Source organism: Schistocerca gregaria, chromosome 2, assembly GCF_023897955.1.
Source record: "Schistocerca gregaria isolate iqSchGreg1 chromosome 2, iqSchGreg1.2, whole genome shotgun sequence".
Lineage (NCBI taxonomy): Eukaryota > Metazoa > Arthropoda > Insecta > Orthoptera > Acrididae > Schistocerca > Schistocerca gregaria.
The window spans coordinates 735,017,543-735,033,849 of NC_064921.1; the positions used below are offsets into that span (position 1 = coordinate 735,017,543).

Below are 16,307 nucleotides of genomic sequence, written 5' to 3' on the forward strand. Positions count from 1 at the left end.
ACAGGACAGTACATCGAAAACAGAGAAAAATTACGATTTCAGTCTCAGGGCCAACTCATTTAAGTCCAAGAAAGCCACCCAACATTGGTGAACTTCAGTCTGATTGCATCATGTCCATTACAGTATTATTCAAATTTTCTCCTAGTAGAAGATTAAAATTGTAAATGAGACTGTTGTCCTGATTCAGACATAGTCCTTGTAAAGCACCAACAAAGAATAATCTTGTTTTCAAGGTATCTCTGCATATTTAAAATCTGGGATAGACAAAGAAACCTAAAAATGGTACATAATATACGATTTCTAAAGACACCAGTTTTTTTCATTGTTGATAATGTCTTTTAAAACCTACAGAAGACAATTGCTCCTGCTTATGAGATCCCTAGTAGGACAGTTCTCATTCTGCATGGACAAAAGATATTAAGATATTTCATGAACTTTTGAAACAAAGCCATCCACTAAAGAAGCCTTCATAACAGATGATTTATCAGTACCCTAAATATGATAAGCTTTTTAGGTAGACTGTGTATTTCAGAACAGGCATTCGACTATTTTCTGTTACTTTTGGCATGTACGAATTAGACCAAAAACAAACATCACAATACATCACTAAAACGTTCTCAAGGAGCTGCCAAGAGCTGTGTACAGCCAATGAGAGTGTAGTGGCTGTTGCTGCCGATAATGCAATCAATATGGCTGAAGCAGTAGAATTAACATGTAGTCATGATTTTTGTTTTGTGTGATTCTGAATATATGTGAATAGTTATGAGCTTGTAGAAAATAAAATAGTTTGCTCATCATGAATTCATATTAAATACTGTTATTGATGAGAAGGAAACGTGTGTAGGAACATAAAAAGAAGTTACACTTTCAATTATAGTAACAAGTTTTATTAACTATTATATTACATAAACAAGTACAACAAAATAATTCCATCAATATTACACTTTACAATATTTCAGTATTAAATACATATTAACATTCTGAAACGTCTACTATAAATCCATCAACTGGAGCACAGTCATGTACAACAAGCAGATCTCACACACCTCAATTGAATTTGATGTACACTGCAAAAATGTCTTACTTTTTCATAATTCCAAAAGCTATTATATTGGCAGTAAACATTCTGTAGATTGTTAGTTGCACAACAATGACAATACACGTGCTTTAACTGCCATATTAACTCATAATATTCACTGAGAAAACTATGGAACTAATATCAGGAAATGATAACTTCAGAATTTTCATGATTACTTAGGGAATGTAAGGCTATCAGAGAATTTTTTAATATTTTTCTTTTGGTTGTAACATGAAAATAAAAAAACTGTATTACTGATTGACATCAGGTGCCACGTATTATGATGTGTGGAAAGAATTATTAAACCGAAGGCTGTTCACAGAAGATATAAACCTTTTTTTAAAAGTGAATGTCTAAAAAATGGGAGTCATCACTTTTGAATTACTTTTCATTGGAAATGTAAATAGTTTTTTGATACATCAATAAAAGCAAAAAATCTTCCTGCACCTATCAAGGAAATGCACATTTTGCTTCAGATAGATATGTTTCAAGATTTCTTTTACTGTTGCACTGTATGTGACCTGTCATTTACTGACTGTTTCACAAGCACCATACCAAAGGTAAAAGTGTACTATTAATCTGCATGGTTTTCCTGACTAGCATTTGGTGAATCCACATGACATAACTAATTAACTCCCTGTTTTCATACAACTTATATAACATATTTGTATGTGTCTTATGGTATCTAGAGATGACACTGATCTGTGATGATAGCTATTATATGAACTCAGGCAACATTTGGATCATGTGAAATTTCAAAGCATATGTTTCACTATTCTTAAATTCATTGTATGCTGCCAGCCAAAAGGAAAATGATAAGAGCTATTACACACACACACACATACACACACACACACACACACAATAAATGTAAAATAGGAAAAGCCGATATGTTTCAGGAACAATCATTGTACTCTGCTTTCTCACATACTAGAAAGAAACAATATTCTTTTAGATGTTTACTCTGGAAAAAATTGTATTTGGTTAAGCCTAATAAAACATGAAAAACATTAGAACTGAATCAAGGACTTTTAGGGAGCCAGTTAACTTCTGCAGCTACATTCTAATGTTTCCTTTAACGTAGATTCACTTCTTTATAATTTGATAATCTTAAACTGAACATGTAATTTTGAATCTGCCACACGATTATCTGAAACAATTAATTCCTATTAGATTTTGTGATATTTGTTCATGTACTTCATAGCAGTGGTACAGAATTACATAATTACTTCACAGAGCAATCTAAATTATTACTTGTAATGAGAATAGATTTTTAGTTGGTATGAAACCTCCAGTCAAGTTTTGAAGTTCACACAACTCAAAGAAGAATGATTAAGGTGAAAATATGAAGAAAGATGAAGGAAAGATGATATAATGTATTCCCATACCTGACACCTATTTTCAAGTTGGCCTACTGGTCTGTGGTATACTATTTCTGGTCACTTTAATCGTACTATTACAATGAGTTGGGAAATTAAATAAAATTTTGTTCACACATGGAAAAATATTGCCCTTGTAATGTCAATTTTTTCCAGACAATACACAAACACTTCCTAGGACTTTGCTTTAGCTATAGATTGCTGATACAAAAATAGCACTCATAATTATAATTTGCATTTACAGCTGAATTTCAGCTCACAATCAGAGACTCATGACAAGGAAAACAAAATCTAATTTTATTTCCAACACTCTGCTCTGCAGTATCTCCTCAACCATCTCTTTCATGCACAATTACAATAACTATTAAAAATCTAGACCATTTACTTCAGCAGTTCATTTTCTCAGGAAGAGTATTACAATGTGATACAAATATTACCATTAACATACACTCTGAAATTTACATTTACATGTATAAAAAACTAAGTTTTCTTTCAATTTCTCTATCTGTTAAATTAAGACACTAATTTTCTCCTTCTGTAACAGTGCATTACTTAAACATCCATATGAAGTTATAGATAAATTATCTTTTAATACTCATGTTTTTGCTACATGAAAACTACTTGCTTCACAGCTCTGTATTAAAAGGGTGAACAATCTCTGAAAAGCATATTCTCTCAGTAAATAACTATTTATTAAAACAGTTTCACAACTAATCCATTCATGTGCGCACAACAACATGTATTTATGATATAAGGACGGAAGGTAACATCAAAAATCGCTTGTTACCTCTGATTTTTTTAAATTGATATAAGATACATTCAAGTACAAATCTAAATGTTATATTTTTCACATACAAAAATTGTGCATTTAAGCATTTCCCTTTTAATTAGATAATAATGTAGAATAGTTACAATAATTTTGGAACAACACTCTTTTTCTTTGAGCAGGTAACAAACTAAAATAAAGATCTCCAATTTCAGTCTCAAGCGAACTTCCTTTCATTAATGATTTAACATTGCTATATATCATATGATAACTGGATCAAAATATGACAAATCTTTACTTTGGAATTTAGAACTATAAGGCTTTTGCACTTCTCACTTATTGAGTATTGAATTTTAACTGTGAAATCAAAACTAACAAAACCATCTTATGCACTATTAAATTCAAAATATAATAAATGTATGTTATGGTAATTAAAATGCTGGTTTCAGTGCATACTACTGGTACTTCATTACTTGCATGTTTCTATTAAAAATGTTTCCCAAACATTGATAATCAGGCATATATGAGTGCTCTTTCATCTTGTCCAAGTCAGTTGTAAATGATGTATTGGCTTGTTCAGTTATTGTATGGTACGGTGTCTATATGTTTGTTCTTAATTCTTTCTAAGTATGGACAAAAGTTCTTATTAGTAAACATACAGATGGTCTCCAAAAATAAAAATAAAATATGAGTAATTGTTAGAACAAAATTACACATAATGTTCCTATCTTTAATACTTTTCCATTAATAATAGTTTCTATAAACTGTTATGCAAAATAAGCGTTGCAACTTACAGATATATTTCCCACATGGATCTTTCTGATGACTGTCACAAATTACTAATAATGAAGAATTTAAAACATACACAATATCTAAAACCTTGATATACTAATTCAGTACTGCCAATAAAGTGAATGTGTTGTGAACTGTATATCATTACAGATGCAATGTTAGTATTTTTTCTTCATTCTGTGGTTGTAGTAGTTGCAGTTGCTTACCACTTGGCATATATTATCAGTACACAGCCTCTGCAGTAACTTAAATTCTCTATTAATGGAAGTGGTTTTTCAATTTGTTTATTCCATTTCATCATATATATAGCATTACCTCTGGCCAGGCACAGACTATAAATAAGGTGTTTTGTGTTTGGGAAAAGGTCAAAAGGTTAGCCCATATAATACCTACAATTGAATGAAGATATTCTGAAATCAGTGGCATAGAGGTATTTCACAAAGATGCTGTATTGGTAGCATACTCCACAATGAAGGTTCTGCTTAAAGATTTCCAGTAGTGATAATAACAATAAGAGCCTTGACAGCATTTATCTGTTATTACATTTTATAATCATTAAAATCGTACTTATCAGACAAAGATAACATGTTCAGAGTCTGCTTCACAGCCATACACCATCTACAGCTAATTTAATCAATTCTCTGGCAATTCTACAAAGTAACTACGAAAAAGCTGGATGAGTATTGTAGCAAAATCCATAATGTCTTCAAGACCACAAGATATTAAATATTAGAATATTGTTAACTGTAGTGAAAAGACCTGTCATCACACTGCAGAATACTAACTCATGTCTACAGAGCTACCTCCATCCTTGTCTCTGATAGTTTTGAAGTTTTGACAGCACAAACAAAGTAACGAATCATTATAGTAATGAGAGGTGCATTATGGAAGAAATGTAGCTGCTTATAAATTTAATAACTATGATTCAGCTTCCCTTTTTGGTATCTGTCTCTACAAAACAGAATTAACTGGCGTCAAAGTATAGAGCTAGAGTGATGATAACATCAGAATTATGACATTTCTTTGACAGTGTCAGTAGAGACCAATGATGGTGTGAGCTCAAAATTAATGAACTCGCTGCTCAGACTAAGGATGTGATTGCTATTGTGTGTCAAAATCTGAAGCAGATCAGTTCCTAAAATGTCGCATTCCCTTTATAGATAAATTGTGCATTTTTCTGGTGCCAGTTCTTAATTATTACTGGCAGATATTTTCCTTACAATTGAAATAATATACAAAAATTAATTATGCAGATTTTCTACTGAGAGAAGATAACAAAGAAAGGTAAATATTTTAATTTAAATGATGTTTCGTGGATACAAAGTGCCATTATTTTTGTGAAACAACAGACATATGATGAATAATATGACGCCAAAACATGGTGTCCTGAATGGTTTTCATTGACAGATGTGTAGCAATATAACTGGATCTTTACTTTGCAGATGCAGCCAGGCATTGATGAATGGTCATGTAATCTTGGTTTTTATGATTCCAGACACCCCTAAGTCGATGGCTTGCTCCAGAAAGCTAGAGGTGCCTATGTTGGTGTAACAATCTTCATTGACAGAGGCTGGAGATTGGAGGAATGGGTCATATCTGGAGAAACATAATATTGACATATATTGTTTACAGCACAGTGGCAGATAGATACCAGGAGTCTAAGTGCAAGTGGGCAATCCTCCTTGAAGTAACAACAATGCTACATAGGATACAGTTCAAGTTCTTACAAATTTATAATTCTCATTTACTTTTTGGCAGGCTGACTGCAGACCTGACTGGAAATGAGATCAGGGTCCATTGATGAAGAAGTATCTAGTGTGTCACGCTCCAGTGTGTTATATCAGTTTCATGTCTTTGGCCAAATACACATGCTATCAACAGAGACTATTGTTCAGAGGTTCATCTCCTACAGATTGCACCTTCGAGAAGCAGGTCTCAGTGTGCTGCTCCCAGAGGTGTGGTTACTTTAGTTTCAATTCTTTGGCCGAACACTGGACCTGCAAACAGAGATGATCATTCAGAAGTTTGTGTTGTGCAGGTCTCCCTCGGGTGGCGAGCATGAGGTGGACGGGCGGGTGGGCTCGCCTCTGGCGAACCATCACATGAGGCAGCAGCTCTTGGCGCGGCCCTTGAGCTCAGCACGGAGGTCCAGCTTGCTCTTGCAGGGGTGCCCCTTGGCACGCTGCTGCAGCATCAGTGCATGGTTCTTGTTCAGCTTGCCTAGGGCCGCCAGAGCTGCAACTTCAAAGGCATCTCGCACTGCCTTGATTGCGCCTTTTGCAGATGTCTCCACATAGGTCGTCGCACCGATTGTCCGGCTAACCGACACTGCCTGTTGGAGAAAATAGCTGACTTATCATCAGGTGGTTACAAACACATATACTCATTTAATATCTGTCTCTATCTCTCTCTATCTCTCTCATAGATGCCCACACACACACACACACACACACACACACACACACACACACACACACACACACACACACACACACACACATAGTGTGTAAAAAATACTACATATGCAAATTTGTAATTACCAGGGGAGAAAAGGATATAAACAGAAACACTTTTCCTATGTGACACAAATATCACAATGCACCATTTTCCCTCTAAGAGCCATTGAAGGTCTGATGCTGGACAACGTTCACAGTTGTTTTGACTGCTTCATGTTCAACAAGACATGGCAACAATGAAATCTAGTTTGCAGCACAGTTACATCTTACTGTTAGGTGGGTAAGTTCCCTTTACTGTTAGTAGTGTCCATATTCCTGGACAAACAATTACATTATTATTGATTATGATATGCTTGCACAGAATTTTCTACTGATGTCTAAAGCTTCATGAAGGCTGATTATACTCAAACCCAATTAGCTGTCATGCAGCTCATTGATGGGGAGGCTCGATGCAACTGTTGAAGAGCAAGGTGCCTGTAAGCAGAACAGTTTCCAGGGAACAGGTTATCAAATCATGTCACATTTCAAAGACTTGATGGCCATCTTAATGAAATAAGATCACTAGACCACGTAGTGTGTGAACCAGTTTGAGGAAGCTGTGTTTCAGTGAAGTGAGGACAAGCCCAACATCAGCAGAAGATCTTTGGCCAATGAACTAAATATATGGAGCTTCAATGTGTGAAAATTCCTGTAAAAGACGGGCTTGTATCCACCTAAGTATTAGCCTAATACTTCCAAAGATTTGTTAGGTTTAGTGATGAGGCTAAATTCACAAGGGAAGAAATATTCAACAGACCTTAGAGTCATTCCAGTGAGTTGGAAAATCCTTAGGCAACTCATGGGTTCCACCAACTATAGAGATTTACCATAAATGTGTGACTTATTATTCACAACCATGTGACTTGGCTGTATCTTCTGCCTCAAACACTCAGTGGAGAAAATTAATGTAACATCCTCCGTGAAGTAATACCAAAAATGTCAGAGCATATCTCACTAGCAGTCACACATTGATTATGTTGGGAGCATAGCAAGGCTTTATCGCATTTTGATGCTAATATCAGAGAACATAATTTCCCGGATTGCTGGTTGGTTCAAATGGGTCTAAGCACTATGGGACTTAACATCTGAGGTCATCAGTACCCTAGACTTAGAACTAAGTAAAAGCTAACTGTCCTAAGGACATCACATACATCCATGCCCTAGGCAGGATTCGAACCTGCAACCACAGCAGCATCTCGGTTCCGGACTGAAGCGCCTAGAACAGCTCGGCCACAGCGGCTGGCTCCTGAATTGCTGGATTGGGAAGAGTGCAGTCATACAAAGCCTTCAATGTATGAGAGACCACTAGACATTACAGGAGAGCTGCTTGCTTGTTGGCTGGAGATGCAGCCATTCTTCATGAAACAGCTGGCTGTGTTGTATGTGTTCAACAACTATTAGTGCTCGGATCCCACCAGCTCATTACTCTAAAAAAATGGCTTTCACAGCAACATCTCAAAACTATATCATGTGGCTGTATGAACATTGTCTCAGAACACACCATCCACACAGTCAGTAACTACAAGCTACTACTACAAGCTACAACTATGAGCCACTGATACCACTACCACTTTCAACATGCAATATTGTCCTACTTATTACACATGTACGTTCAAGGAAAGTGCAGATAATCTGCAGCCGAAAAAGTCCTTTAGTAATGAGTTCATTAGAGATGGAACACTAGCTTACGCCATCTGATCACAAATGTGCAGACACCCTCTGTAATGTAGAACTCATCACTACATGCCACAAGAGGTGGACATGCCAATATAAAAAGAGGTGGGAAGTATTGTGTTGTTAATAGGGAAGCAGTAACAATACAATGCGCTGGTTAGGCGTAGCTCAGTAACTCGGAATATGGACATGGCGGTGGATGTCACGTAACTGATAAATCCATCACGGGCATTTCAATCCTTCTGAACTTGCCCATATTGGTTATTGCTGATGTAACTGTTAAGAGGAAACATGAATCAACAATCAACACTGAATGAAGACCATCTAGACCTGATACACTGATGGGCAGAGGATAACTGTAAAAAATTGGATGAAAACAGTAGACTGAATAAGTCTTGAGTTCCACAGTTCTACGAGCAATCCAGTTAGCACAGTGATTGTACATAGGGAGTTAAAACGAATGGGGCATAATAGTTGAGCAGCTCCTCATAACTAAGAATTTATGTAGTCAATAGTTAGTGATGCTTGAATGGGTGTAAAGAGTGACGCCACTGGACAGTGATTTCGAGTGCTAAATCACGCTACACCCTGCGGCAATCTCATGGAAACGTTTGGGCTTTGTGAATGCATGGGGAACGTTACCTGCCACCACGTGTGGTCCCAACAGATAAGTACACAATTCGTGGTGTTTTGGACGGAATTTTTTTGTGGTTGGTGTGGTTGGAGTGTAGTCCCCCAACGATGGTTACGACAATGCTAGATGTGGGAGGACATGAACTCATTTTACAGCATTATGTAATATGTACAATAGAGAAACAGTTGAGAGACATTGATTGCTTGTATGAGCATATAATTAATCACCCTCCTCTAAGACTACCTTCTTTATAGAGATAAGCGATACCATGTATACTATCAGTTATTGCATTCATTAAAATTATCTCAGCTGTTTCATTAAAGGAATTCGTATGATTTTGTATATGATATATTATATTTCAGGCGAAAATGTATAAAAAAGAAATTAATGTGTTACAATCGATATGTACTAACAATTAAAATTACTCTTCTTTTAAAGTTAATTAAAATTACAAAATTTGTGGCATACATAAAATTCATATCATTAATTGCACAATGGCAGTTATTAAATTTATTTCTAGTTTGATTTATAAAATAATTATGTATTTTGGCGAAGATTCTTCTTTGGCAAAGAAAGTTTGTAAACTCTTTTGTTTTGTAAACTCTTTGGAATAATGTGAGTATTGCAGAATGTAAGGAGTGGTGGGTTGCCTCTAATGGAAGTAGATGTTTTCTAAGTTTGTCACCAACATTGTAATTATTGGTTTTTTGAATGTGGAAAATATAAAACCAGTGTGATGTATAAAGATGTGACAAAGAGTAAAATTCAAAAAAAAAAAAAATACAGGCAAATCTTCATCAGTTATTTAGTCATCAAGAACCTACAAAATCGAAATTTCAGCTGCAAGAGTGTACCCTTAGACAAGACTTTCAGCCATCAACAACAACAATGAGATAATGGAGATAAGTAAAAAGTTATTCTTTTGTATATCTTACGCCTCTCGAAGCTTTCAAAATTTGTGCAGACAGAGAATTTTAATAGTGACATGTGGTAGGGTAAGATTACCAGTATGACTATGTAACCTATTACAAAAGCATCTTCTGCAGTAAGACAATGGCCAAAGTTCATATGTGAACCCAACAGAATACCTTCAGGATAAGTTCAAAAGTCAACTTTGTTTCAGAATTCAACAACCAAAATCACTACATTTCCTGGAACAATGGTCTACCATTCCTCCAGAGACATTCTAACACTTCATAGAAGGTGTCTTGAGCAGAGTTCAAGGTATCACGACGACGAAGGGTGGAGATAACACAGGCACATACTTTTGACTGTGTGGTGTATTCTGAGAAGTATGAGACAGGGAAATAGTCACAGGCGCATTGCAGGAGCCAACCTAGTGTCATTCTTCATGAACTTAAAGACATCACACCATTGTAAATCAGGTTGGTTTTCCTCCCCTAGAATATGTGGCTAGTAGCTTAGCCGTGCACAATTTAAAAAAATTACATAGATTAAGCCTACATCCTAACTGGGCTTCAGTCAAAGTAGTAAGTTAGGGAATTTCTTTAAGCAATCTGCAGTATAATATATGCTTGCCTGGGAAAAATTCTTTAAGCAGGCATGTGAGGAGGACCTGTTTTGTCATGTATTTCCTGGTACTTTTTGGTGGGGACCACATGTGGCATGTTAAGATACCACTGGCTTGAAGAACGATGGGGATGCAAAACTGTTTCCTCCTTAGATCCATATACGACAAAAAAATTGTATGTCATAATAACCAGAATTACAACATTGCTTCAGGCAATTAGATAACTGTACAGCATTTAACCAGCCATGCCTGACATGCAACATATTGATTGGTACAGGCAACAGTGGTAAAGTACAAATAGGAATCAATAAGTATGTTTGTCAGCATCAGCTCTAATATAAAACCAAATCTGCAATGTCCAATACAGTATCGCCAGAGGGCGACAACTTGTGGTCCTCACCTGTTCAGAGGAGACAGGTGTGCGCCTCTGCTTGGCGAGGCTGGAGACGGTGGTAGGGTCTGTGCGGAGGTCACTCTGGCAGCCACACAGGATCACCGGTGTATTATCGCAGTGTTGCCGGATCTCAGGGTACCACTGCAAGAAAAATAAGGCAACACTGTTACTGGAAAACTAGCAGGGCCACAGCTGAGTTGGCACAATGCTGCCAGATTTATAGGTGTCATTACAAAATACACAATCTTGTTACTGATAGCTAAATACTTTCACCATTGCCAAGCTGGTCACCACTACGAGAGCACACACTACAGCTATTAGCCTTCACAAAGGAGTACAATGTGCTGATGTAGTGCTGTCACATCTACTGGTAACAGTACAGAGTCAACGCTGTTAGAAGAAGCTCACATAAACAGTCACACATCTTCACATGGCACCGCTAAACACACAAAGAACGCATTTTTTGACAGCCACACTAGCTTCTCATCGCAGTGCTGCCATTCTCTGCATCCAATTACAAGCATAAAACACTGTCACTGGCAGACAGTTGGGACCATCAGGGTACTTCCCCAGCACTTCCATCTCTGTCACGAACAGATACAAGAATCTCATTGTACTGTAAAAGTTCTGTTAACACTTGTTCAGATTACTGCTATTTGTTGTGATGTTCTGTTGACACTGTCCTATACAGGGTGGATAGGTATTTTACCGATCATATTACGCATTTTCTTTACAGTGAGTTCCTCAGAGCGAGTGTTTTGATGTACAGAACTCATTATTATGTTTCTGAATGTATCTGTGCAATGTATATGAAATACACTCCTGGAAATTGAAATAAGAACACCGTGAATTCATTGTCCCAGGAAGGGGAAACTTTATTGACACATTCCTGGGGTCAGATACATCACATGATCACACTGACAGAACCACAGGCACATAGACACAGGCAACAGAGCATGCACAATGTCGGCACTAGTACAGTGTATATCCACCTTTCGCAGCAATGCAGGCTGCTATTCTCCCATGGAGACGATCGTAGAGATGCTGGATGTAGTCCTGTGGAACGGCTTGCCATGCCATTTCCACCTGGCGCCTCAGTTGGACCAGCGTTCGTGCTGGACGTGCAGACCGCGTGAGACGACGCTTCATCCAGTCCCAAACATGCTCAATGGGGGACAGATCCGGAGATCTTGCTGGCCAGGGTAGTTGACTTACACCTTCTAGAGCACGTTGGGTGGCACGGGGTACATGCGGACGTGTATTGTCCTGTTGGAAGAGCAAGTTCCCTTGCCGGTCTAGGAATGGTAGAACGATGGGTTCGATGACGGTTTGGATGTACCGTGCACTATTCAGTGTCCCGTCGACGATCACCAGAGGTGTACGGCCAGTGTAGGAGATCGCTCCCCACAGCATGATGCCTGGAGTTGGCCCTGTGTGTCTCGGTCGTATGCAGTCCTGATTGTGGCGCTCACCTGCACGGCGCCAAACACGCATACGACCATCATTAGCACCAAGGCAGAAGCGACTCTCATCGCTGAAGACGACACGTCTCCATTCGTCCCTCCATTCACGCCTGCCGCGACACCACTGGAGGCGGGCTGCACGATGTTGGGGCGTGAGCGGAAGACGGCCTAACGGTGTGCGGGACCGTAGCCCAGCTTCATGGAGACGGTTGCGAATGGTCCTCGCCGATACCCCAGGAGCAACAGTGTCCCTAATTTGCTGGGAAGTGGCGGTGCGGTCCCCTACGGCAATGCGTAGGATCCTACGGTCTTGGCGTGCATCCGTGCGTCGCTGCGGTCCGGTCCCAGGTCGACGGGCACGTGCACCTTCCGCCGACCACTGGCGACAACATCGATGTACTGTGGAGACCTCACGCCCCACGTGTTGAGCAATTCGGCGGTACGTCCACCCGGCCTCCCGCATGCCCACTATACGCCCTCGTTCAAAGTCCGTTAACTGCACATACGGTTCACGTCCACGCTGTCGCGGCATGCTACCAGTGTTAAAGACTGCGATGGGGCTCCGTATGCCACGGCAAACTGGCTGACACTGACGGCGGCGGTGCACAAATGCTGCGCAGCTAGCGCCATTCGACGGCCAACACCGCGGTTCCTGGTGTGTCCGCTGTGCCGTGCGTGTGATCATTGCTTGTACAGCCCTCTCGCAGTGTCCGGAGCAAGTATGGTGGGTCTGACACACCGGTGTCAATGTGTTCTTTTTTCCATTTCCAGGAGTGTATTTACAGATGGGTTTTGACGCGAAAAGTAAACAAGTGACCTCCTGATTAATACCTTGTGTATAGGAACAAAGATGTAAAACTTATAAAACAAGATACATAAGGAATGCAGAGCCCTCGGGTAAAATATGTGCACCCTCACTATGAAATAAAATCACCGTATGGCATTACAGGCTGGGCGATCCCTTCTCAGGTTGTTCTGCCGCCTTGTGCAAGCCCTTCTATTTGCCATTACTTAGACAAGTTGCACATCGATGAAGATAAGGCAAAAAACCAAGACATTGTGGTGAACTGATTGCCTAATTGATTTCATTGCATTATTTAATCATGATGCATATTTCGCCTAATGCAATGCATCTTCAGATTGACCAGTATAGTGTTGGTAAGTGAGTTTTAGGTGGCATGATTAGGGCACCATGTATGGTAAAATAAATTGAAGCAAGTATGATCTCATGCCATATGTTAACAGCACTAACACCAGATACCCTTGCGGGTCTCTGTAGCATAGACCAGTGGAGACAAGGCAGGATCAAGCTTGTAAATAGCCGTGGTAAATACGTGGCAGCCGCCGTTGTTTTTTCTCCAGTTTGATACAATATACAGGAGGTTTCTCAATCCAAGTTACATATTTCCAGAGGTCATAGAAGGGACTTAGTCGAACAAGTTTTACATAGGAACACATATCCAGAAACGTATCCGACGATGCTAAAGAGCTTTAAAGTTGTAGGCGCCAGCGCCTGTAAGAATATATATATATATATATATATATATATATATATATATATATATATATATATATATATATAACTCTGATGATATTACAGGCTTTCAGGAATGTTGGAGGCGAATAAATGTATCAGTATGGGGTAAGGGTCTCTGGCCGAAAATTTACAAACAACAGTGGAATACATATACCGAAACTGCTGTTGCTAAGAATCTTGTGTGTGCAACTTTCAGACGTGAAAGAATTGTCCAAAAGAAGAAAAAGTGTTTACTAAACTTGGTCTCCAATATTCATACCTTAAGAGCTACGAGCACTTATTCAATAGAAGAGATGTGCTTCACACTAGTTAACATGAACAAGTGTTCACAGCTCCTTAGGTATGCATTTTTGAGCCCAAGTTTACTAGGCATTTCTCTTGTCTTGGTCCTTTCTACCGCATCTGAAGCTTTCATGCCCCACATTCTTAGCAACAACAGTACCACTGTCAGAGGTATCAAATGGGTTTTCGCTTACAACATTCGACTCGTTCGTTTCCGATACAGAGATCCTCACCTCAAATTGATACATCTATCCTTGTATGTCATCCTCGAAGGTTTGTCACATCATCACGGAATCACACTGCATATACCTACATTTACAGGCGCCGACGCCGATAATTTGAAGCTCTGTAGCGCCCTTGAAGGACATCTTCATCTACATCTACATGGCTACTCTGCAAATCACATTTGAGCAGGTGGCAGAGGTTTAATCGAACCACTATCACAATAATTCTGTTATTCCACTCTCTAACAGCGTGTGGAGAAACGAGCACCTACATCCTTCCGTGTGAGCTTTGATTTATTATGATGATCGTTTCTCCCTGTGAAGGTCGGCACCAACAAGATATTTTCACAATCGGAGGAGAAAGTGGGTGGTTGAAATTTGTGAGAAGATCCTGACTCTACGAAGAACGCCTTTGTTTCAGTGATGTCCACCCCATATTTACTATCATGTCCGTGACACTCGCTCCCCTATTTCTCTATAATACGAAACATGCTAACCTTCTCTGAACTTTCTCGATGTATTCCGTTAATCCTATATGGTAAGGATCCCACATCGCGCAGTAGCACACCAAAAGGTGACAGACAAGCGTATCGTAGGCAGTGTCTTTAGCGCATCTGTTCCATCTTCTAAGTGTTCTGCCAGTAAAACGCAGTCTTTGGTTCGCCGTCCCCACGATAATTTTTGTGTGTTCTTTTCAATTTAAGTTGTTCGTAACTGTATTTGCTAGGTATTTGGTCGAATTTACGAACATGGATTCCCAAGTAAAACTTGATCTATTAGGTCCCCTCTACAACCTCCAGAGGCGTGTAACATGAATTGTGAAACACTCTGTGAGTGAGTTTATGAAACCAGATGTTCTATGTAAAACAACGTATCTCCATGTGTGATCTTCAGTTTCCACAGAGCCACTTTGCAATGTACTTAATCTCGTTCTTCTCTTTGTGATAAGAAGCCAATAACTCGAAGAATTGCATCTGTACATGAGTAGGCCTGCCGTGTGACAACAATAAAACTTTTTTCTCTTTTTGCCGTTGATGTTCAGACCTGGATTACTGCCGAAATCTCCTACTGCGTTTACGAGCTATTGTAGATCATCTAATGTAACTACAATCAATACTGTACACTGAGGTGACGATATCGTGACAGACCTCTTCTTGCCCTACGTGATGCACCAATTCGACGTGGCATGGGCTCAACTTGTCGTTGGAAGTCTCCGGCAAACATATTGAGCCATGCTCGCTCTATAGCCGTGCATAATGGCAAAAGTGTTACCGGTGCAGGACTTTGTGCACGAATACCCTCTCGAGTATGCCTGATAAGTGTTCACGTCGGGCGATCTGGGTGGCCAAATCATTCGTTCCAACTGCCCAAAATATTCTTCAAACAAATTGCGAACAATTGTGGCCCAGTGAGAGGCCGCATTGTCATCCATAAAAATTCCACCGTTGTTTCGGAACATGAAGCCCACCAATGCCTGCAAATGATCTCAGAGTAGTCGAACATAACCATTTCCAGACAATGATCAGCTCAGTTGGGCTACAGGACCCAGACTGTTCGATGTAAACACAGCCCACACCATTATAGGGTCATCACCAGTTAGCGCAGCGCCTAGTTGACAACTTGAGTCGATGGCTTCGTGGGGCCTGCGCCACTATTTAATCCTAGTATCAGCCCTTACCAACTGAAATCAGAACTCATCTTACCGCGGTTTCCCAGTCGTCTAGGATCCAACAGACATGGCCACATGCCCAGGACAGGCGCTGCAGGCGATGTCGTGCTATTAGGAAAGGGACCCGCATCGGCTGTCTGCTTCCATAGCCCACTAACGCCAAATTTCGTCGCACTGTCCGAACGGATATGTCCGTCGTACGTCCCAGATTGATCTGTGTGGTTATTTCACGCATTGTTGCTTGTCTGTTGGCACTGACTACTGTAGGCATACGCCGCTGCTCTCTGTCGCTAAGAGAAGGCCCTCGGCCACTGCATTGTTCGTGGTGAGAGGTAATGCCTGAAATTTGGTATTTTGAACACACGCGTGATACTGTAAGATTGAATTCC

At 39.6% G+C, this 16,307-nt stretch overlaps 1 protein-coding gene across 1 annotated transcript in view; it reads right to left on the reverse strand.

Moving 5' to 3' along the window:
• Nucleotides 1–871: 871 nt before the first annotated feature.
• LOC126334881 (rho-related GTP-binding protein RhoE-like) overlaps nucleotides 872–16,307 on the reverse strand; it is a 262,146-nt gene continuing 246,710 nt past the window's right edge. Inside the window, exons 4-5 of the mRNA XM_049997580.1 lie at nucleotides 10,750–10,884; nucleotides 872–6,347 (exon numbers count right to left, since the gene is read on the reverse strand). Of these exons, the coding sequence (XP_049853537.1) occupies nucleotides 6,114–6,347; nucleotides 10,750–10,884 (369 nt within the window). The 3' untranslated portion in view covers nucleotides 872–6,113. The remainder of the gene's footprint in view (nucleotides 6,348–10,749; nucleotides 10,885–16,307) is intronic.